The sequence below is a fragment of the Oryctolagus cuniculus genome, chromosome 14, assembly GCF_964237555.1.
Source record: "Oryctolagus cuniculus chromosome 14, mOryCun1.1, whole genome shotgun sequence".
NCBI lineage: Eukaryota > Metazoa > Chordata > Mammalia > Lagomorpha > Leporidae > Oryctolagus > Oryctolagus cuniculus.
In genome coordinates this window covers 83,286,552-83,310,030 of record NC_091445.1, presented here as the reverse complement: position 1 = coordinate 83,310,030, position 23,479 = coordinate 83,286,552, and the positions used below count along the sequence as shown (strand labels likewise).

Below are 23,479 nucleotides of genomic sequence, written 5' to 3'. Positions count from 1 at the left end.
GCTGTTGTGGTCATTTGGGGAGTGAACCAGCAAATGGAACTCTCTCTCTCTCTGGCTGTACCTCTCTCTGTAACTCTGTCTTTCAAATAAATAAAATAAATCTTAAAAAAAAAAGTGAAAATGGTATTACCAAAATATCATTTTACTTCTAAATATGAGTGTACATATTTGAGAAAATAAACTTATAAATAAAACTTACCACTTTAGTAAAGAGAATGATGGTCTTTTCCAATCTATCTCTACATACATTATCTGTGCCTATATTTCTACCTGTTAAAAATACATTTCAAATATTAGCACACATTTTATAAGTCTATAAATTCACAAGCAAGATAACATCAAAACTTTACAAAAACACTGCCAGTTGTATTTTTACATATTGTACATTATGAATTACTTACAAACAAATGCCAAAATTCACACCTAATAAGATACAATAATCCTGAGTGCCACGCTGTACAAAATTAATCCTAAAATATGAGCTAGATCCATTTTAAGTTGTAAAAGGGTATTAACTTGGGAGCAGGCGTGACCTACAGGTTAAGACACTCATATCAGAGTACCTGGGTTCAATGCCCAGCCCAGCTCCTAACTGCAGCTTCCTGCCAGTGCGGACTCTGGGAAGAAGCAGCAATGGCACAAGTAGTTTGGTTCCTGCCATTCACAGGGGAGACCTGAATTAAGTTCTGGCCTTCTGGCTTTGGCCCTGCCTAACCCCAGTCATTGCAATCTGTCTTTCTGTCCCTCTGCTTCTCAAGCAAATAAAAACTGGGAGGCCAGCATGTGGCACAACAGATTAGCAGCCTCCGTCTGCAATGCCAGCATCCTACATCAGAATACCAATTCAAGTTCCAGCTGTTCCGCTCTGATCTGGCTCCCCTGCTCGAGTACCTGGGAAGGCACCAAAAGATGGCCCAAGTGCTTGGGACCCTGTGGGACACCAGATGGAGTTCCTATTTCCTGGCTTCAACCTGGACCAACCCCAGCCATTGCAGTCATTTGGTGAGTGAACCAGCAGATGGAAGATCTCCCTCTATGCTTCCCCTCTCTCTTTCACTCTGCCTGTCAAATAAATAAATCTTTAAAAAAAAAAACAGCAACACAAACGCTGATGTTATGGTGTAGTAAGTAAAGCCACTGAGTGCAATGCTGACATCCTATATGGGTGCCGGTTCGCATTCTGGCTGCTCCCCTCCCAATCCAGTTCCCGGAAAAATCAGTGGAAAATGGCCCAAGTGTTTGAGCGCCTGCCACCCATGCAGGAGACGTGGATGAAGCTTCTGGCTCCTGGCTTTGGCTTGGCCCAATGATGGCTGCTGAAATCATCAGGGGAGTAAATCAGCAGGTGGAAGATCTCTCTCTCTTCGTCTCTCTCTCCCTCTCTGTAACTATGACTTTCAAAATAAATAAATAAATATTTTAAAAAGAAGTAAAAAATAATATTTATAAAGGCAGCAGGGTAGAAATTTTAGAAATGAATAATGAATCACAAAGATTAAATCAGCTAAAAAATGTTGGGGGGTTTACTCATTTTTTATTTGAAAGGCAGAGCAGAAGGAGAGAGAGAGAGAGAGAGGAAGAGAGAGAGACAGAGAGAAACAGAGAGAGAGAGAGAGAGAGAATCTATATTCCATCTGCTGGTTGACTCCCCAAAGGGCCACAACGGCCAGGACAGGACCTGACCAAAATCAGAAGCCAGGGACTTCCTGTTAGGTCTCCCACGTGGGTACAGGAGCCCGAGCACCTGAGCCTTCCTCTGCTACCCTCCCAGGTGCATTAGCAGGGAGCTAGATCACAAACCGAGTCTCAGAACAACAACCATAAGGGATTCTGGCTTTGCAGGTGGTGGTTTAACCTGGTTTACCACAATGTTGGCCCAAGCTAAATACTTTTTCAAGCAGCACAAAGCACAGGTAAGCAAGATACTCATATCACTTTTCTCATATCTTCAGATGAATTTCTTCTGATAATTTCCCTGGCATAATTAAACTTTTGTACATTAAGAATAATGTCCACAAGTCCATTAACTACTGTGTTCTCTAATGAAACCTTCATGTTATTTTGCCATATTTACCCCATTCTCTTCTCCTGGAAAGACTTCTATTTTTTTCTTGTACAATTCCCACAGAGATCATGATGATGACTTTCAGAAAAATTAACTATATAACATGTGCCATCTTACTCACCTATGCATGTACAGTAGCCAAGACAGGGCCAAGCAGTAAGTTCAATGTTTTTACTAATTAAAAACAAATAACAAACAACAGCCAGCAACTCCCTAACAGAGACTGGACTGAGATGTCTTTTCAGGACAGAAAGTCCCCAAATACACGCAAGTGTATGTGCATGCCTATGTGGAAATCCTCAGCAAAAGTGCTGAAAATCATACCACCAGCAAAATAAAGCCCCGACAGAAATGTTAAATTCTCTGTGTGGAGGACAGTGGATTACAAAGGGTCCCAAAGGTAAGCCATTAGAAGTCAATGAACAAGGACTGATAGAATAAAACTATCACTTAAAGATATCATAACAATATATAACAGAGTCTACAAGAAGTCCAAAGAAGCATTTGGAAGACAGTCTACACTTTGTTAAACATATAACTGTCATGGGTGATCTGCCTAGAAAGGGTAGTAGCATGAGAAATATAGAGGAAGGAATAGGCACAAAATAAATTTTGTTAAAAATGGTTTCCTAGGGGCTGGCGCTGTGGTGCAGGTTAATACTCCGCCTGCGGCACCGGCATCCTTTATGGGCGCTGATTCTAGTCCCAGCTGCTCCTCTTCCAATTCAGCTCTCTGCTATAGCCTGGGAAAGCAGCAGAAGGTGGTCCAAGTGCTTGGGCCCCGGCACCCATGTGGGATACCAGGAAAAAGCACCTGGCTCCTGGCTTCAGATCGGCACAGCCCTGGCTGTTGCGGCCATTTTGGGAGTGAAATCAACAGAAGGAAGATTTCTGTCTCTCCCTCTCACGGTCTATAACTCTACCTCTTAAATAAATTAAAAAACTTAAAAAAATAAAAATAAAAAAAGTTTCCTAGGGGCCGGAGTTGTGGCTAGTGGGTAAAATTGCCACCTGCAATGCTAGCATCCCATATGCGAACTAGATGGAATCCTAGCTGCTCCACTTCTGATCCAACTCCTTGCTAACACACCTGGAAAAGCAACAGAGGAGGGCCTAAGTGCTTGGAAGAAGCTCCTGGCTCCAGTCTGGCACAGCCCAAGCCACTGCAGCCATTAGAGGAGTAAACCAGAGGATAGCAGCACTCTCGCTCTCTCTCTGTTTCTCCCTTTCTCTGTAACTCTGCCTTTCAAATAAATAAAATAAACCTTAAAAAAAATTTCCTCTACAATCAGCATATAACAGGTAGGCAAATGAAGACAAAGCTAAGGTTCCAATTTAATTTCAGAAAGTTAAATTTTCAAAATACAAAAAACTAATTTTAACCACATACAGGATTGTGGGGAGCAACTGGGAGCAACCCGGACTAGACTAATTTACTGGAATTAAGACTTATTCTATGCATCTGCTCTCCCACAATATGGCGCTGAGAAGGGAGAAACAGCTTTACACAGCTGCCTCCAGTTCAACCAATAAACAGCAGGACCTGCTCCTGATTGGAGGAGAGCAGCGTACTCGGCGTGTGGGTAGCAGAGTTGGGATTGGTGGAAGAGGACTATAAAGGAGGAGAGAGACAATATGCACCAGGAACATCTATCTGAAGGAACACCTGTGCAGCCCCCGAGAGAGCCGGCCGGCGGTGTGCCGCTCCCCCGCGGAAGTGGGGAAAGTGGCTAGGGGGAACCGCCCTTCCACGGAGGTGGAAGGGTCGGTAGCCAACCCGGGGAGGGCTGAGCAGACGAAAGAAAAGCGCAGGGTCCTGTGTCGTTCCTCCATGAAGAGGGGGAGCGACACAGGATCTCTTCAGATACCAGGAACAGACTCAGAAAATCCAACTAATGGCACAGAGTAGACAATTTCTCCAGATTTGCAAATACAGCCTTGTTGACCAATCATTTATCCTAGCTATTAATAAATGAGTGATGGAGAAATAGGATTCTAAAGTAAAAAAAAAAAAAAAAAAAAACTATGATGAAAGTACTTACTGCATTCCAGAAACTGTTTTAAACGTTCAAATATTCCATGCAAAAAACCCTGGAAAAGAATATATTTTAAAAAGTCTATTTATTCTGTTATGCACATTTACCTTGTGTGTGTTTTGTTTTTTCAGTGACATGAAAATATATGTAGAACATCATTTTAAAAAATCAGCTGAAGAAAATAAGTTGAAATCACATAAAGTAAAAAACAACTAGTTATAAACAAGGCTTTTACAAGAAAATAACTAGTATTTCATATCCTCAATATCTCATTTCCATTATTAAATCATTTTATAATAAAAATTATTTATTAAGCATTCTATTTTTCACCCTGTTTGATTTTTCTCCACAGGTCTTATACCTCCTTGACACATTGCTTAACAATTTATTATGTAACTCTTCTCACTAGAATATAAGGTCTTAGAGAACCATCACTTAGGTACGTTTGTTTTATCCCAGAAGCCAGGAATAGTGTTTGGCAATAAGAAGTACTCAATGAATGCATAAGTGGTACCAGTTACTCCAAACACACGTTCTTAACTGCAATTATCAGACACATTCACCTTCAGATAAACAATACTACATACCATTTTTTTTTTTTTTTTTGACAGGCAGAGTTAGTGAGAGAGAGGGAGAAAGAGAGAAAGCTCTTCCTTCCGTTGGTTCACCCCCGCAAATGGCCACCACAGCCAGCACGCTGCACTGATCCGAAGCCAGGAGCCAGGTGCTTCCTCCTGGTCTCCCATGCAAGTGCAGGGCCCAAGCAGTTGGGCCATCCTCCACTGCACTCCCGGGCCACAGCAGAGAGCTGGACTGGAAGAAGAGCAACTGGGACTAGAACCCGGTATGCCGGCACCACAGGCGGAGGATTAGCCTAGTGAGCCACAGCGCTGGCCAATACCATATATTTTTAAATATATATTTTAAGAAATGTTGTTAATAGTTTATAGAAACAAATATAAAGGGATAATGAAAAACAAAAATTTTAATAAGAGTCTAAACAGTAGACTCCTTTGTATCAACAGATCTTGATATATAAACATCATAAAAGATGTCACATGCCCTTTGGCAAACCGGGTGTCACAAAATAGCGAATAACTAAAGGCCTCCCTGAGGAATGATCAGCTCTTAAACGCCATTTTCCTCTTTGTCCTTCAGAGCCATTTTCCTCTTTGTCCTTCAGAGCATAGAGGTGATTCATCAATTCTTGATTTTGAGAAAAGTGAATCAGCATACAGCTATCTGAAGACTTAGTCTGAAGTTTTACTTACACAATCAATTTTGCCATCCCCATTAACGTCCAAAGCACTGCCCTAAAACTTTGAAAGCGTCCATCCTGATTCATCCAAATTTTAGGAAGTAATTTTGCCATTTTAGGCAAGAAATGAAAAATTCTGAATTCTCAACTATGTTCAATAAAAGCTAAGAGCAGAGTAAAGGGTGGTGTTACAAGTCTTTTTAAATACCTTTTTTTTTTTTTTTTTTTTTTGGCAGGCAGAGTGGACAGTGAGAGAGAGACAGAGAGAAAGGTCTTCCTTTGCCATTGGTTCACCCTCCAATGGTCGCCGCGGCCAGAGCACCACGCTGATCCGATGGCAGGAGCCAGGTACTTATCCTGGTCTCCCATGGGGTGCAGGGCCCAAGTACTTGGGCCATCCTCCACTGCACTCCCGGGCCACAGCAGAGAGCTGGCCTGGAAGAGGAGCAACCGGGACAGAATCCAGCGCCCTGACCGGGACTAGAACCCAGTGTGCCAGCGCCGCAAGGCGGAGGATTAGCCTAGTGAGCCACAACGCCATTAAATACCTTCTTGAAATATGATTCATACAACAGTCAATAGCATAAGAAAACTACAGGACAACAATTTATCATTCTTCCCTTTTCATATTTTTTCTATTTTTTAAACATAATTAGGAATGATAAATGATTAAGGATAACAATATAAAAAGTACTAGAATGCTAAAATAGCAGACAGCTTCAACATGGGAAAAATAAGATTCCCAAGATTCCATAAGTAACTACAAGATAAAAGGCATTTTATTACATTTTTAAGTGAAATTCCTATATTAGTGTTCACCAAAGTAGAAAACTTAAAGGACACTAATTTTAGTAAGTTCATCAAAAGCATCAGAAATGTACATAATTGTTAAGACAGCTGGCTAATCTGCAGTCCAAATAAACTAAGTAATTTGAGTAATGTAATAATTGGAAAAAAACCAAATTAAAATTATCACTAAATGATAATTCAGTGTTAATTACATTACAAAAATCAGGATCTCCTTCAATCCTCATAATATCCAATAAAGTAGATACTATTATTTCATCTCCAAGTACAATAAAGGAAACTGGGTATCAGAGATAGTAAATAACCCAAGACTATCCTATCAAAAAAAGGCCAATTCAAGACACAAATCCAAAGATGTCTGTCTCCAGAGTCCAGAATCTCATCACTATCATACAGTTCTTCTTTAGCATCCTTGTAAGTTCTACATTATTTTTAAGTTAATTGAAAAGATGACCTTAATTTGTTAAAATTTTATCTTCTGTCCAAGTGGTCAATATACCTTAAATGCTACAATAAGGTGTTTATTATAACTAAGTAAAAGGTGACATATAATTTTTTGTAGACAGAAAAAGACACTTAAGTAATCCAGGATGCTCCATTTGCAATCCAGCTCCTGGTTAATGTGCCTGGAAAATCAGAAGATTACCCAAACGTTTGGGCCCCTTTCCACCCACATGGAAGACCCAGATGGAATTCCTGGCTCATGCCTTTATACTGGCCTAGCCCCAACCATTTCAGCTATTTGGGGAGTGAACCAGCAAATGGAAGATTAGACTATCAATCTCTTCCACCTCCCACCTCAACCCCCACCGCTGTGTTTTTCTCCCTCCCTCCCTCTCCCTCTCCCCCACCTCTCTGTCACTCTGCCTTTCAAATAAATAATATTTTTTTAAAAGTTACAGGAAAAAATGATGAAATGATATCTTAGTTAATACAATCCCATGATGTTCAGAGTAATATTATATACAGTTACTGAGCCTATTGACATATTGCTTCTGCCAGATCATACATTCATTCATTTGACAAACAACTATTGAGTGTTTACTATATGAAGAGACTGTTCAAGTCTGGGGTAAACAAATGAAACAAAATCTCTGCCTTCATGGAGCTTACATTCCAGTGAGGGAATTTAAAAGGGAAATTGTCAAATTGGTTTACAGAAATTTTGGGGTCAGTAAGGCAAAAAGTATCAGTATTTAAAACTGAGGTTGACCATTCATATGCTGCCCAGAAATTTGGTAATATGTACCAATATTGTAAATGTACCTATATTTAGTACCAAAATTCCTATTTCTAGGAATATTTTGTATCCTAAAGAGATCATTTAAAAAGTACCAGACAAAGGTATCAAAATGCTTATCAGAATGTCTTTCATCAACAATAAAAAAATGAAAACAAGCTATTTGTCCATCAACACAAGATTTGGCAAATAAATTACAAGAATCCCACGTTAATTTATCTTTTAAAAAATTTAAGTGCACTGACAGTAATCAGATGAATGTACCATATAATCATTATAAACATGACATAATATAACTGAAATTCAGAAAATATCTTAGAGAAAGATTCATAAGATGTCTCAAAAAATACTCTAAAACTTTAGTAGTATCTCTGATGAGTAAAGATGGTAAAAGTTCCTGTTTGTATTTTTTAACTTTAAAAAAAAATGCATGTATGTAAGCTTAAACAAAACAGAGTAGCCATTACATTATGATATAAAATAGTAAGCTTCAAATTCTTTTAATAATAGAACTATTATTTCAATCAACATCTTACTGATATACAAATGCTACAGATTTAAAAAAAAAAAAAAAGCGGATGGAAGACCTCTCTCTCTCTCTCTTTCAGCTTCTGCCTAACTCTGCCTTTCAAATAAATAAATAAATCCTTTAAAAAATAAAAATAGGGGCCAGAGCTGTGGCGCAGTGGGTTAACATCCTGGCCTGAAGCACCAGCAATCCCATATGGGCACCAGCTCAAGACCCTGCTGCTCCACTTCCGGTCCAGCTCTCTGCTATGGCCCAGGAAAGCAGTGGAGGATGGTCCAAGTCCTTGGGCCCCTGCACCCGCATGGGAGAACCAGAAGAAGCTCTTAGCTCCTGGCTTCGGATTGGCACAGCTCTGGCCACTGTGGCTAATTGGGGAGTGAACCGATAGATGGAGGACCTCTCTTTCTCTCTGCCTCTCCTCTCTCTGTGTAACTGTGACTTTCAAATAAATAAATAAATCTTAAAAAAAAAAAAAGGTACTACTCCAGAAACTTTGTGAAAAAATGGAATTAAAGTATAAGTTTATTTAAAAAAAATAAAAAATTTAAAAAGCACAAAAAAATAAAAACAAAGAAGAGTAGCTCAGGTCAAATCTCCCCTAAGGGAGACCCAAAACCCAATTAGATTATGCTTTCCTCAACTCCTGTAGAGCTCAAGGCAATGCACAAAAATCAAGGCTTTAGCTGAGCTAAACTGGCTATGCAAACTAATAAAGACCACTGTAAGTATAATAAAACTTCATTTTATTTAGGGGGGAAATGCAGCCATATATTTTTACACAGAAAAATATAGATGACCATATAACAACAATGAATATACATCATAACTTGTGATGGGCACATTGATAAGGTTTTTCTCTCTTGTATTTATTTGTTTTTAATTGATGGCAAAGAATATACACTGTGGGAAACAGAGTCTCCAACACTGTGGGAAACACTCCCACCTGTCCAAACCCAAGGAACGGACTTCGGACACAAAGTAGAACAAAAGCAAAACTTTTAATGACAGTATCCCAATATCAGGTGCCCAACAGACAGGCACAACGGATAAAGTCACAGCAGGCAATTTATTTTCCTGACACACAGATCCCTCCCCCATTTCCTCATTGGCTTAGTACTACAGGGTTACAATCTTCCAGATGACACCAGTTTTTTGTTGTTTTTATGTAAGACAATCCCACCCCCTGACTCCTATTCAAGTTTCCACCTCTCAGAAATGGTTCCCTTGCTCTGCCAAGCTGACCCCTCCCCATTTTATTATCCTGTTTTTCACGAGAGGTTTACAAGTACATGAACTTTGTGGTTGCCACATCAGCAAGTCTCTACGCCAGCTAGCTACCAGTAATTTTCTACTCAGAGCACTTTACTTTGAACATGAACCATGTGTTTTTACATGTACATGTTATGATCAAAGGAAAAACTAAATTAATTTTAAATACATGAAAACTAACAAAGGGAATGTAAAGATATAAATAACTATCTACAATGGACCTGGTAATATTATAATAACATCTAAATCAAACAAGTTCATTTTAATTCAAATTAATATACTTCATGCACCAGGACGTCTTGACAAGTATTCCTCTTCTTCACACAGCAGGGGCTTTGATGTAGAGAAAACAGACCAAATTCCAAAAATATATTGTAATTAATACATACAATGGTAGAACAACAACAACTAAATGGTTACTTAACAACAACTATTTTAAATCAATTTCAAAAGAATATGTTTTAAAGCATTCAGGAAAATACCAAGCACTGTCCCAAAAATCACAAAAAATAAATTACTTCTATCACTTACCATCACTTCCATATTCTTGTGTGGCTCCACAAATCCATTAACAGTCAATTTACGTAACACTAAAAAGCAAAACCAGGCTTTTACTTGAATTTTAGTCTTCAAACTTTATCCTACTAAAATGACAATCATAAACAAAGACTTAGAATTATAAAATCTAATCAAGCTTGGTGATTCATCTGACATAATCGTCTCATTTACTAGATGGGGAAAATAATTTTTGAATATTTAGCTGTTTAGTTAGTGAGAGAGAGGGATCTAAAGCCTAGTTCTTTTGACACCTAAAAGTATGTTGTTGCCAATTATAAATACTGACATTTCTAAAACTATACTGTAAAATTCAGTTTAATTTGGGGCCGGCGCTGCGGCTCACTAGGCTAATCCTCCGCCTAGCGGCGCCGGCACACAGGCTTCTAGTCCCGGTCGGGGCGCCAGATTCTGTCCCGGTTGCCCCTCTTCCAGGCCAGCCCTCTGCTGTGGCCGGGGAGTGCAGTGGAGGATGGCCCAGGTGTTTGGGCCCTGCACCCCATGGGAGACCAGGAGAAGCACCTGGCTCCTGGCTCCTGCCATCAGATCAGCGCGGTGTGCCGGCCGCAGCGCGCCGGCCGCAGCGGCCATTGGAGGGTGAACCAACGGCAAAGGAAGACCTTTCTCTCTGTCTCTCTCTCTCTCACTGTCCACTCTGCCTGTCAAAAAAAATAATAATAATAATAATAAAAAAAAAAATTTCAGTTTAATTTGGGGCCACTATTTTGGTGCAGTGGGTTAAACCACAACCTGTGATGCCAACATCCCATATGAGTATCAATTCTTGTACTGGCTGCTCCACCTACAATCCAGCTCCCTATCAATGTGCCTGGGAAAGCAGCATAAGATGACCTAAATGCCTGGGCCCCAGTCACCCACATAAGAGATTTGGGTAGAGTTCCAAGGCTCTTGGCTTTGGCCTCGCCTAGCCCCAGCCAATGCAGTCATTTGGATAGATGAATGATTTTTCTCTCTCTCTCTCTCTAATTCAGCCTTTCAAATACAATAAATAATTTTTTAATTTCGTTCAACTTAAATAACTGTTAGTACTTCTTAACTGCAGTAACTGAAATTAAGGTTATTTCTATTCCAAAAATTTTAAGCTACAACTCAAGTAACTCAAAACTTCACTTAGTTTGGACAATATTAAATTAAATACAAGTACAGTATCTCCTAAAAGGGACATAAACATTAATTCCTATTAACACACTATGGTGCTCAACTGTAAGCATCCCATTTATGAGTAACACTGAGAAACTACAGTCTATAGAAAAGTGAGATAACAGATTCGAAGGCAAAGCCAGATTTAAATCCCTGCTCCAGTGTCTACAGCTGTATTACTCTGGGCAACTTTTCTAGATCTCACTGTCTTCGACTGTATAATATGATTAATAAATGCTACTTCATAGGATTCTTAAAGGATCCAATAGTATAATAGATGTAAAACAGTACAATTCAGCGAAAATAAAGAAGTATAAAATGCAAAACTGAAAGTCACTTTATTACATAAGCACTGCTATCTACATGACTAAAGAATTACCCTTTAGAGCCAGGGTGGGGAACCCCTGGCCATTACAAAGCAACAGAAAGGCAGAACTTGAAATTCAATATATCTATAGTTGGTTAACTTTTAAGTTTGATAATTCTGTATAGCCCACCAATGGTCCTTGTAAGAAAAAAGGTTCCGTGCCCCTGTGTAGACAGTACTCATAAGAAGCCTAAAGATGGTATACTAAAAATAGGTTTAGAAATTGACTGTCTACAGATTTTCCTTCAGTGTGAAACCACTGACTACATACAACTCAGAAGCTGCTATGTAATTACCTGGTCCATCCTACCCAAGGGGATCTTTCCTTTACCCCTTTACCATGCAGCTAACTTCTACTCATCCTTCAGGATTTTTGTTCAAACACCACTTTCTCAGGGGAGGCCTTCCGACTACATTGTCAATTATCCAATCAATATAAGGTCTCTGCCACAATGTCATTTTACACATATTCATTTTATTATGTCTGTCTCCTCAGTACTAAGCACCTACAAATTTCTTGAATGAAATAATGGATATCTAAAAGACATAAAATGCATAAAGGTATAAACTCAGAGATTATATGTAACAAAAATTTAAGTCCTAAGTCTTTATTCACTTCAGGACAGAAATTCACAGCTGGACAGAACAAAGCTAATATGTATATTTAAGATTCTGAGATCGGAAGATACTGAAAAAATTAGTTTGAGTTACACTAACAGATAAAGCAACAGCCTCCTTGTCAGAAGCTAGGCTTTGAGATTAACAGGGCAAGAATACCCTACAATCAAAAGAACTCCTGAAAATTTCTTAAATTTATCATGAAATATGGTACCTCACACTGTTTCAGGTATATAGCCTTATATTAGTTGCTCTAATACTTTATGAGAAAACATTTCTTTCCAAGATCTTTTAATTTCTTCCTTATGGACGTTGTCAAAAACCATCCCCACTCATTTGTATAACTACCTGTACAATGGATTTAATCTGTCAACAGTCCTTTACAATCACTCACACATTTGTTCACAGCTTTCGTCAATATGTGCTGACAGTTTGCGATTAACGCATCCACTGTCTGGTTAATGCAAGAGAAGCATTTGGGTAGTGTCAAGAGTGTATAATGGGATTCCAAGGCACTAGGCTAAGTATGATAAGTGACCCTGTAAGTGAAATTGAAGAGAATGCAAAATGACTTGTAGTAACAGAGAAACGGAAGAGATGAAAATATTTTTTCATCCAAGATTTTCATCCAAGAGATGAAAATAAGAAAAACAAAGCATACTAACAACCAGAACAGGAGAGGGACTGGAGAAAAAGAGAATAAGCCACATGTGTGCATTGAAAGGGGAAGGGAAAGAAACCCTGGAAGATATTCATCAAGGCAAACTGCTCAGGGAAGTTGAAACAGAAACGTACACTAAGGAAATGCTCACAAGCAGAGGAAGACACAGGCCAGAGAGCATCCCACGGAGCACCTTCTAAAATTTGAGTGAGCCTGAGGCACCGCCTGAAAAGATGCAGCTTCTCTCAGAAGAGATGACTGGGAGACAGAGCTGGAGCAAGCCTTAAGGACAGAACTTCAGGAAAGTTAGCATAACAATGAAGATAGGGCGCGGCATGAGAAAAGGAAAGCAGAAACAAACAGTGGAAGCATGTGAAGCATGTGAACAATATTCAGAACCTTGAAGCCACAGAAATGTGAATATAACTTAAAGCCATCCACTCAACTGGCTGTATGAGCTTTCCTAAGTTACACAGGGTAGAGGAGGAGCTATTCTGATAAAAGAAAAACAAACCATAATAAGCCTTGCCTTTAGTGCAATGGGAAACATAAAACCCATCTGCAGGAACTATCTGGTGACTGTTCTGAGGTAGGCTGTTTCAAAATGAATATACCAAGTATAACAGTACCTTTTAATGACAGCAGAGTTCGTTCAAGTGAACTAAGAACTGCAGTTTCATTGCCTGAAGAAACTTGTTGCAGGAATGTGTCTGTATGGTGATTCCACAGAGAGCAGGCAAAACTATAAATTCCAGAAGCTAACTGCAAAAAAACAGCAACAAATTTGTTCATGATATATTATGGATTTCACTAATAAATTAAAACTACAAAATAGTACATTTTGGTTTTAAAATTAAGCACACATTTTCAGTGATATTTAAAACAGACAAAGAATATTTATGGGAATGTTTCTTAGCCACAATGCAAAGTATACTCTACACTGGATACACATACACACACACACACACTAAAATATTACTTTCTTGAAATAATGCCTGCATTGCAGTGTGAGAACACCTACTTGTCTCCTGTGTTAGGCTGTCATGAGACACTTCTCATCACATATCCAGCTCTGAAGAGAGAGTAAGGCTGTCTGCCTCATTTCCTTAAAATAGAGCCACAGACTATAAAACTCTAGCTACAGTCTAGAGCTGGCTTTCCAGCAATGAAGGCATTTAAAAATTATACTTCCCATCCCCTCCTGCTTCAGTGTCATTCTTTTTGGTGTATGAGACAAGGACAACAAGCTGTGGTACCCTTGGCTAACTTCCTTTCTCCATCTAAATTATGTAGCAAACCATATGAGTTTCAAAGTGGTTCAAATACATCTTCACCAACTCAGGCAGGCTAAGCCTTAGCGCCTCCTTGTCTTGTGTGCGTACCTGACAACAGGGACAGTCACTCTTGTGTATTCTCAAGTACATGTGCAAGATTGCCAAGAGTAACATCAAACTATTCAATCATAATGGTTCAATGTAGCCAGAGTATTACAGTGATCATTTTTCTCAATCAACATAGTATCAAAGTAGAGAGTAACAGTATCATAAAAAGTAAGAGTCTAAGAGGAATTGGGACTAAGTAGCAGCATAAGTGTGAGGTCTCTGTTTAGAACTACTATGTCAAAGACTTCCATTAAATCACACTGACTGAGCTGATGCTATGGCTAGTGGGCTAAACATCCATGCCAGCATCCCCTACTGGTACTAGTTTATATCCCAGCTGCTCCTCTTCCAATCCAGCTCTCTGCTTAAGGCCTGGGAAAGCAGAAGATGGCCCAAGTGCTTGGGTCCTTGTGTCCATGTGGGAGACATGGAGGAGGCTCCTGGCTCCAGATCTGATTGGCTCAGCTCCAGCCCCATAGCTATTTGGGAAGCAAACCAATGGCTGGAAGACCTTTCTCTATGTATGTCTGTCTGTCTGTCTGTCTCTTTCTCTCTCTCCATGTGGAACCAATTAGCGTTTGCAAGCAGAAAACAAAATGTTACCTGCGGAAATTCATTCCAAACCGTAAAGTCTGTACATAATGTCTGTAATTCTACTTCTCAAATAAATAAAATATTAAAAAAAAAAATCACGCTGACATCAGATGCAGGGTTGCTGGACAAAGTACTCAGTGTTCCTAAAAGTACACTTTTCACATCAGTCTTAAAGTTTGTAGCAGAAGTAAAGTTGCCACAGCAACAAGTGCAATTGTAACTATGACAGAACATGAATAAATCCTTTGTAGATTGTCAGAAATGTTTTTCTAAAACGTGGTTCAGAATTGTGAATTATGCCTAGAGATCATGTTGGAAGTTGCTAATATCTGCAATTCGCAGGCCAGCATTGTGGCACAGCAATGTAAAATTGCAGCCTGCAATGCCAGCATGCCATATGGCCATGGGTTCAAGTCTCAGCTGCTCCACTTCTTTTTTTTTTTTTTTTTTTTTTTGGTGACAGGCAGAGTTAGACAGTGGGGAAGAGGGAGAGGGGGAGGGGGAGAGGGAGAGGGAGGGGGAGGGGGGAGAGGGAGAGGGGGGGGGAGGCAGAGTTAGACAGTGGGGGAGAGGGAGAGGGAGAGGGGGAGGGGAGGGGGAGGGGGAGGGAGAGAGATGGCCACGCTGTGCCGATCTGAAGCCAGAAGCCAGGTGCAGGGCCCAAGGACCTGGGCCATCCTCCACTGCACCCCCGGGCCACAGCAGAGAGCTGGACTGGAAGAGGAGCAACCGGAACAGAATCCAGTGCCCCAACCGGGACTAGAACCCGGGGAGCCAGCACCACAGGCAGAGGATTAGCCTAGTGAGCCGCGGCGCCAGCCTCATCTGCTCCACTTCTGATCCAGCTTCCTGCTACTGTGCCTGGGATGGCAATGGAAGATGGCCCAAGTGCTTGGGCCTTTGCATCTATATGGGAGACTTGGATGAAGCTCCTGACTCCTGGCTTTGGCCTGGCCCAGTCCTGGCCACTGTGGCCATTTTGGGAATAAACCAGAGGGTGGAAGAGCATTCTCATGCTCACTCGCTCTCGCTCTCTCTCCACCTCTCTCTGTAATTCTTTCAAAATAAATAAATAAATAAATCCTTAAAGACAGAGATTTATGAATACCCATTTCCTGAATTTCTGGTCTAGATTTTCCTCTATTCAGTATCTAGCACAAAAATCTGCCATGTTAGCTAATCTTAGATAAGCTTAAGTTATTTATTAACTTGCATAACTAAGTTCATATTGTTTTGAACTGAAAAGGTACTCATTTAACATTTTTTTAAAGATTTATTTATTTGAAAGTCAGAGTTACACAGAGACTGAGAGGCAAAGACAGAGAGAGAGGTCTTCCATCCGCTAGTTTATTCTCCAGATGGCCGCAATGGCCAGAGCTGTGCCGATCTGAAGCCAGGAGCCAGAAGCTTCCTCTGGGTCTCCCACATGGGTGCAGGGGCCCAAGTGGGCCATCCTCCACTGCCCTCCTACGCCATAGCAGAGAGTTGGATCGGAAGTAGAGGAGCCTGGTCCTGAACCGGCGCCCATATGGGATGCCGGCGCTTCAGGCCAGGGTGTTAACCCTCTGCACCACAGTGCTGGCCCCGATTTAACTTTTTTTTGTTGTTTAATTTTCAAAATTATATTGTGTCTCTCTTTCTGCCTTTCAAAAACAAATAAAAATTTAGGAGCCAGCGCTGTGGCATACAAGGTTAAGCCTCTACCCGCAGTGCCAGCATCCCATGCAGGTACCAGTTTAAGTCCCAGCTGCTCCACTTCTGATCCAGCTCCCTGCTGATGTGTTTGGGAAAGCAGTGGAGGATGATTCAAATCCTTGGGCCCCTGCACCCACATGAGAGACCAGAAGCAGCTCCTGGTTTCTGGCTTCAGCCCTGCTCAGCCCTGGGCATTGCAGCTATTTCGGGAGTGAGTCAGCAGAAGGAAGATCTCTCTTTCTGCCCTCCCTCTCTGTTTCTGCCTTTTAAATAAATAAATCTCTATAAAAAAAAAATAAAAATTTAATTTCTTAAAAATAACTAGTTAAAAATACGTTTTAAAATTATACTATTTTAAAAAATACAGGCTGGACCGGCGCCGCGGCTCACTAGGCTAATCCTCCGCCTAGCGGCGCCGGCACACCGGGTTCTAGTCCTGGTTGGGGCGCCGGATTCTGTCCCGGTTGCCCCTCTTCCAGGCCAGCTCTCTGCTGTGGCCCGGGAGTGCAGTGGAGGATGGCCCAGGTGCTTGGACCCTGCACCCCATGGGAGACCAGGAGAAGCACCTGGCTCCTGGCTCCTGCCATCGGATCAGCGCGGTGCGCCGGCCGCAGTGCGCCGGCCGCGGCGGCCATTGGAGGGTGAACCAATGGCAAAGGAAGACCTTTCTCTCTGTCTCTCTCTCTCACTGTCCACTCTGCCTGTCAAAAAAAAAAAAAAAATACAGGCTGGTGTTGTGGCACAGCGGGTTAAGCCATGTCCTGCAACTCCAGAATCCCAGATCAGACTGATTCAAGTCCCAGCTATGCTGCTTCTGATCCAGCTCCCAGCAAATGTGCCTAGGAAAGCCTCTGAAAATGGTCCGTACCTGGACCCCTGCCGTCCACATGGGAGACCAGTATAAGGCTGAAGGCTCCTGGCTTTGGCCTGGCCTAGCCCTGACTGTTGCAGCCATTTGGAGAGTGAACCAGCTGATAAAAGATCTCTTTTCCTGGGGCTGGTGCTGTGGCATAGTGGTTAAAGCCGCAGCCTGCCGTACCATCATCCCATATGGGTGCTGGTTCGAGTCTCAACTGTTCTACTCCCAATCCAACTCTCTGCTGTGGCCTGGGAAAGCAGCAGAAGATGGCCCAAGTCTTTGAGCCTCTGCACACACATGGGAAACCTGGAAGAAGCTCCTGGCTCCTGGCTTCAGATCAGCACAGCTCTGGCCACTGGGGCCACTTCAAGAATGAACCAGCAGGTGACGACCAACCAACCAACCAACCAACCTCCCTCCCTCCCTCCCTCCCTCCCTCTCTCTGCCTCTCTAATAAATAATAAAATAAATCTTTTAAAAAATAAAATAAAAAAGAAAGTGAACCAGCAGATGGGAGCTCTTTCTCTGTATTTTTCTCAATAAATAATTTTTAGTAGTAAAATTTTCCTTTTTTAATATTTATTTATTTTAAAGGCATAGTGATAGGGAGATAAGAACAGAAAGGGAGGCTCTTCCACCTGCTGGTTCACTCCACAAGTGACCACAACAGCCAGGGTTGAGCAGGGCAGAAACCAGGAGCCCAGAAATCCATTCAGGTCCCCAGTGTAGACAGCAGGAACTTAAGTACTTCAGCTGTGATCTGCTGCTTCCCGGGCACTTTAACAAGAAGCTGGATCAGAATCAAAGTAGCCAGGAAGGCAGCAGATGATGAACCATCTAGCTGGGGCCTTGTCACCCATATGAGAGACCAGGATGGAATTCCTGGCTCCTCGCTTCTGCCTGGCCCACACTTGGCTGTTGCAGCCATTTCAGGAGTGAACTAATGGATGGAAGATCTTCCTCCCTCTATCTCTCCCTCTCTCTGTCACTCTTAAAAAAAAAAAAAAAAAAGAATTCTATCCCTTGTGCTACACACAGTATAAATTATATCTTACATACTAATCATAAAAGCCTCCCCATTCACCTCCAAACCAAAGAACAAGAAAGCACATCAAAGAACATCTCTGAATACTGTAAAAAAATTTTTCTCAGTCACAAAATTTGGATAAAAGGAAACATTTCATTATGGTGTAAAGTCCTTAAAATTCAATTTTGATCCATAAGCTCATCTTCTATTCCATTTGTAACTGCACTCTTAAAATCATACTTGAGGTGCCAGCACTGTCCTGTAGGTTAAGCCACTGCCTGCAGCTTTGGCATTCCATGCAGGGGCCAAGTTTGAGTCGCAGATGTTATACTTCCAATCCAGCTCCGTGCTAATGTGCCTGGGAAAGCAGTACAGGATGACTCAAGTGCTTGGGCCCCTGAACCCCTGTGCAAGACCTGAAAGAAGCTCCTGGCTCCTGATTTCAGACTGGCCCAGCTCCAGCAGTTGTAGCCATTTGGGGAATGAACCAACAGATAGAAGACCTCTTTCTCACTCTCTCCCCCTCTTTCTCTAACTCTGCTTTTCATATACATAAAAATAAATCTTAAAAAAATGGTGTGGGGCCGGCGCCGCGGCTCACTAGGCTAATCCTCCGCCTAGCGGCGCCGGCACACCGGGTTCTAGTCCCGGTTGGGGCGCCGGATTCTGTCCCGGTTGCCCCTCTTCCAGGCCAGCTCTCTGCTGTGGCCAGGGAGTGCAGTGGAGGACGGCCCAGGTGCTTGGGCCCTGCACCCCATGGGAGACCAGGAAAAGCACCTGGCTCCTGGCTCCTGCCATCGGATCAGCGCGGTGCGCCGGCCGCAGCGCGCCGGCCGCGGCGGCCATTAGAGGGTGAACCAACGGCAAAGGAAGACCTTTCTCTCTGTCTCTCTCTCTCACTGTCCACTCTGCCTGTCAAAAAAAAAAAAAAAAAAAAAAAAAAAAGGTGTGGTTTCCACTACCAGAAAAAGTAATATGATTAAAAAAAAAAATCATGAAGTAGGCGCTATGGTGCAGCAGGTTTTAAAGCCCTTGCCTGTAGCACATGCATCCCCTATGAGCACCAGTTCGAGACCCAGCTGCTCCATTTATCTAGCTCCCTACTAATGCATCTGGGAAAGTAGCAGAGGATGGCCAATTTGGACCCCTGCACCCGTGTGAGAGACCCAGAAGAAGCTCCTGGCTCCTGGCTTGAGATCTGCTCAGCTCTTGACACTGTGGCCATTTGAGCAGTGAACCAGTGGATGGAAGACCTTTCTATGTCTCCACCTCTCTCTGTAACTCTCTCTTCCAAATAAATATAAAAATCTTTAAAAAAAATCATGGAAAAGTTCTGTAATTCAAGTAATTAGGAGTTCTAACCCCACCTTAAACTGTTTTTATCGGTGTTTGAAATTTTCATCGCTACTTCTTAAAAAAGAACAAACAACATTTCCAGATGCTAATGACAAAGTTAGATACTGGTCTCTTCATTCTTCCCTCTTTCTGGCCCTGAAAAGTAACAGGCTGAAAGCACTACTTTAAATAAGGAATAAAAATGTGAAAAGTAGTAAGATGCTTGGCACACAGCAGGTATGGATGGAAGGACACAGGATTTGTGACAGGAATCAAGAAAAAGACTGCAGCATGAAATTTTTTTTTTATTTTGACAGAGTTAGAGAAAGAGAGAGAGAGAAAGGTCGTCCTTCCGTGGGTCTCCCACGTGGGTGCAGGGGCCCAAGACCTGAGTCATCCTCCACTGCTTTCCCAGGCCACAGCAGAAAGCTGGATCGGAAGTGGAGCAGCCAGGTCTCGAACCAGTGCCCAATATGGGATGCTGGCGCTTCAGGCCAGGTGTTAAACTGCTGCGCCACAGCACTGGCCCCAAAATAAGTTAACTATTAAAGTTCCTTTCAGGATTCTTTTTAGTCTGCCTGCAACAGTGCTCCATAGAAATAAGGGCAAATGGAATGAAGAGCAGCAATAGAATTACCCCTTGACTCTTTGAGCCTCCCCATGACCAAAGTTAGTTGGGCGCTTCAAAATTCTCCTCTTAACTTGGATTTCCATGTCTGTCACAGCATCATCCAGTTTTAACAAGAATCTTAATAAGCTAGTTTAGCCAGCATCCTCCACCCTTGACATCTGCTCACTCTCAGTAACTCACTGGGATTCTTTTACATCACCTGTGGGGAGCAACTCGGACTAGACTAAGTTACTGGAATTAAGACTTATTCTATGCATCTGCTCTCCCACAATATGGCGCTGAGAAGGGAGTAACAACTTCTACGCAGCTGCCTCTCGCCAATTTGATTGACTGAGCTGCAGGAGCTGATCTTGCTCCTGATTGGAGGAGAGCAGCGTACTCGGCGTGTGGGCAGCCGAGTTGGGATTGGTGGAAGAGGACTATAAAGGAGGAGAGAGACAACATGCACCAGGAACATCTAAGGGGAACATCTATCTGAAGGAACACCTGTGCAGCCCCCGAGAGAGCCGGCCAGCGGTGTGCCACTCCCCTGCGGAAGTGGGGAAAGTGGCCAGGGGGAACCGCCCTTCCACGGAGGTGGAAGGGATAGTAGCCAACCCGGGAAGAACCAGCAGCAAACCCGGGGAGGGCCTAGCAGACCAAAGAACAGCGCAGGGTCCTGTGTCGTTCCTCCGCGAAGAGGGGGAGCGACAATCACCGCCATCCGCCATCTCCCAGGGGATATCTGACTACACTCGCCAACCTTCAGCAGGAAACCTATCAGGTTGGATTAGACAGAAACCCTTCTTCCACCACTGCCTCTTAGTAACTTTCCATTCACTAACAATGCACCACATCCCACACCTCCATTCCTGGGCTATAAATTCAAACTTTTCTTTGGATTCAGAATTGAGTCCAATCACTCTCTCATACTGGAAAACTCCACCGTAGTAGTTCCCACTGAATAAAGTCTGCCTTAACATTTTTAACAGATGTTTGAATGATTTTTTCTTTAATTTCTTCCAGCCTAATGATAAAAGGAGGGAGACATATAAAGGGGAAAAACCCTGGAAAAAGAAGGAAGAAATCACTACCAGTTATCATGCATCTGAAAGTTCTGCATAGCTTCCTGTTTGCTATATTAGAAGATCCAGCTGGGAAAAACAGAAAGCAATAAAGCAAGAGAAAAAGGTACTTTTTCTACATTTTCTTTTTAAAAATGTGAAGGAGGAATGGAGCGAAACATCTTAGATACTGGTTCACAGAAAGCTCTTTTGCTATTTCTATACCAAAAGAAACAGTGCCACCCACTGACTGCTCAGTGACTTAAACTGAGAAGCACAGTCTGGACTCCTTGAAGTACCAAAATCAAACCCTTATGAAAACAGGGCTGCTACATGGTGCTTTTGATGCAAAGACTAGATACTACCAGGTCCTAATCTCCCACAGTCTCTTGGCTCCCTTCTCTTAGCATAACATTTCTTGGCAATTCAACCTCCTTACTAAATTCAGTCACTAAACTGAGGGAGTAGTGCAGTCAGCCCCACAGGGCCCCCATCACAAGTCTCAGGAGTTAACTTATTTCCTCCGTCATACCATGTTCCATCTTTTCTTGAAGGTTTCCCAGGAACCCCAGTACCTGAGCAAGAAGGAACTAACACAGAAACATAGGCCCACTTTGCCCTCATCAAAATTCCCAGAAGAATCACTGACCAATCAAAGGAGGGCCATGAATACTGAGAACCAACTAGAGACCTGCACAAAAGCTGAACAAGTACCTCTTAACCCAACTTCAATCTGTAATGTCCCTTACCTTTAACCCCTGACAAAGTCTGGGAATTAAGCAACAGCTGTCTGACTCCTTCCTCTGCACTTTGCAAATAAATATTTACTTTCTTTTATCATCCCAATGCAGATGATTGGGTTGCTATTGGCAAGGCAAGCAAATCCAAGTTTTGGGGTTCTACAATTAAGAGTAAATTTTACTTTTTCAGCACTTTAAATTTCTCTTTTAGCCTCAGGGCTACTTTCCTCAAAATATTCTCTTTAAAAAACTTCATACCAAAAAAGTTTTAAATCAAAACCATGTAATTCATCTCTAATTCTGGGACAATATCATCCATGAACTACAGACACCAAAACCTGCTTAGCCTGAACCTAATTAGCAAAAGTAGAAGATGGGACAGTCGACAAGGCAACTGACCTAGTTTATTTAACAAATCAATAGCATGATGATTTAAAATGAGGAGGTAAAGGAAGGAAATTAGAATTATTCTAAATTAAAAGATTTTTAAGACATAGTGATATGGGCAGGCAGAGCGCTAGTGGGCAAAAAGAAGCTGAGAGACCACAGCATCGTTTGTGCCACAGCCCCACACCAACCAAACTCCACCCCCCCATACCCATCCAACTGGACTAGACGCAGCAACCCTTTCCCATCATGCACCTGCGCCTGACGTCCCATCAAGCACGAGCTGCCACAATTAGCACTTGTGTGCCCCAGTCCCAAATAGAAACGCCATCAAACACCCCAGGTTTCCCCAAAAAAGAAGGACATTAATGCAAGCAGTACCCATGTCCCATCCAAACTCTACCCCAATCTGAATATTCAACTAAGTTACCACCCCCCTAACCTTCCAAAACAACCACCCTTCCTTCCTCCAGAAGAGAGGCTGTCGACACTCACATCTAAGTATACAATGTTTAAAGCCGGCGCCGTGGCTCAATAGGCTAATCCTCCACCTTGCGGCGCCGGCACACCGGGTTCTAGTCCCGGTTGGGGCGCCGGATTCTGTCCCGGTTGCCCCTCTTCCAGGCCAGCTCTCTGCTATGGCCAGGGAGTGCAGTGGAGGATGGCCCAGGTGCTTGGGCCCTGCACCCCATGGGAGACCAGGAAAAGCACCTGGCTCCTGGCTCCTGCCAGGATCAGCGCGGTGCGCCGGCTGCAGCGGCGGCCATTGGAGGGTGAACCAACGGCAAAAGGAAGACCTTTCTCTCTCTGTCTCTCTCTCTCACTGTCCACTCTGCCTGTCAAAAAAAAAAAAAAAAAAAAAAAAAAAAAAAAAAAAAAAAAAAAAAAGTATACAATGTTTAAGCAAATCCTAATTCCCTGCACACCTCTGTGCCTCCTTCTTAAATTCTTTCACATTTGGAGGGAAAAGCCTGGAAGAGCCCAGCCCAGGGTCTGTTTTGCACAACACCTACCATGCATCAGTTTATCAAAATCTGTCAAGTAGAAACACTGCAACATATTGGAAACTGTTAAATATGGGTAAAAGGGGGGCCAGCGCTGTGGCACAGCTGGTTAAAGCCCCAGTCTGTGGTGCTGGCATCCCATATGGGTGCTGGTTTGAGTCCTGGCTGCTCCACTTCCGATTCAGCTCTCTGCTACGGCCTGGAAAGGCAGTAGAA

The 23,479-nt window shown here is 42.4% G+C and overlaps 1 protein-coding gene and 1 pseudogene across 3 annotated transcripts in view; one reads left to right on the top strand and one right to left on the bottom strand.

Moving 5' to 3' along the window:
- Window positions 1-23,479, bottom strand: part of IPO11 (importin 11) — a 217,450-nt gene that overhangs the window by 142,923 nt on the left and 51,048 nt on the right. For all 3 annotated transcript variants that reach the window (XM_051853725.2, XM_070056753.1, XM_051853724.2), the window contains exons 6-9: window positions 13,196-13,328; window positions 9,736-9,794; window positions 4,108-4,156; window positions 200-270 (exon numbers count right to left, since the gene is read on the bottom strand). In XM_051853725.2, coding sequence (XP_051709685.1) covers window positions 200-270; window positions 4,108-4,156; window positions 9,736-9,794; window positions 13,196-13,328 — 312 coding nt within the window. The remainder of the gene's footprint in view (window positions 1-199; window positions 271-4,107; window positions 4,157-9,735; window positions 9,795-13,195; window positions 13,329-23,479) is intronic.
- On the top strand, window positions 13,732-14,868 carry LOC127492817 (ubiquitin-fold modifier 1 pseudogene; annotated as a pseudogene).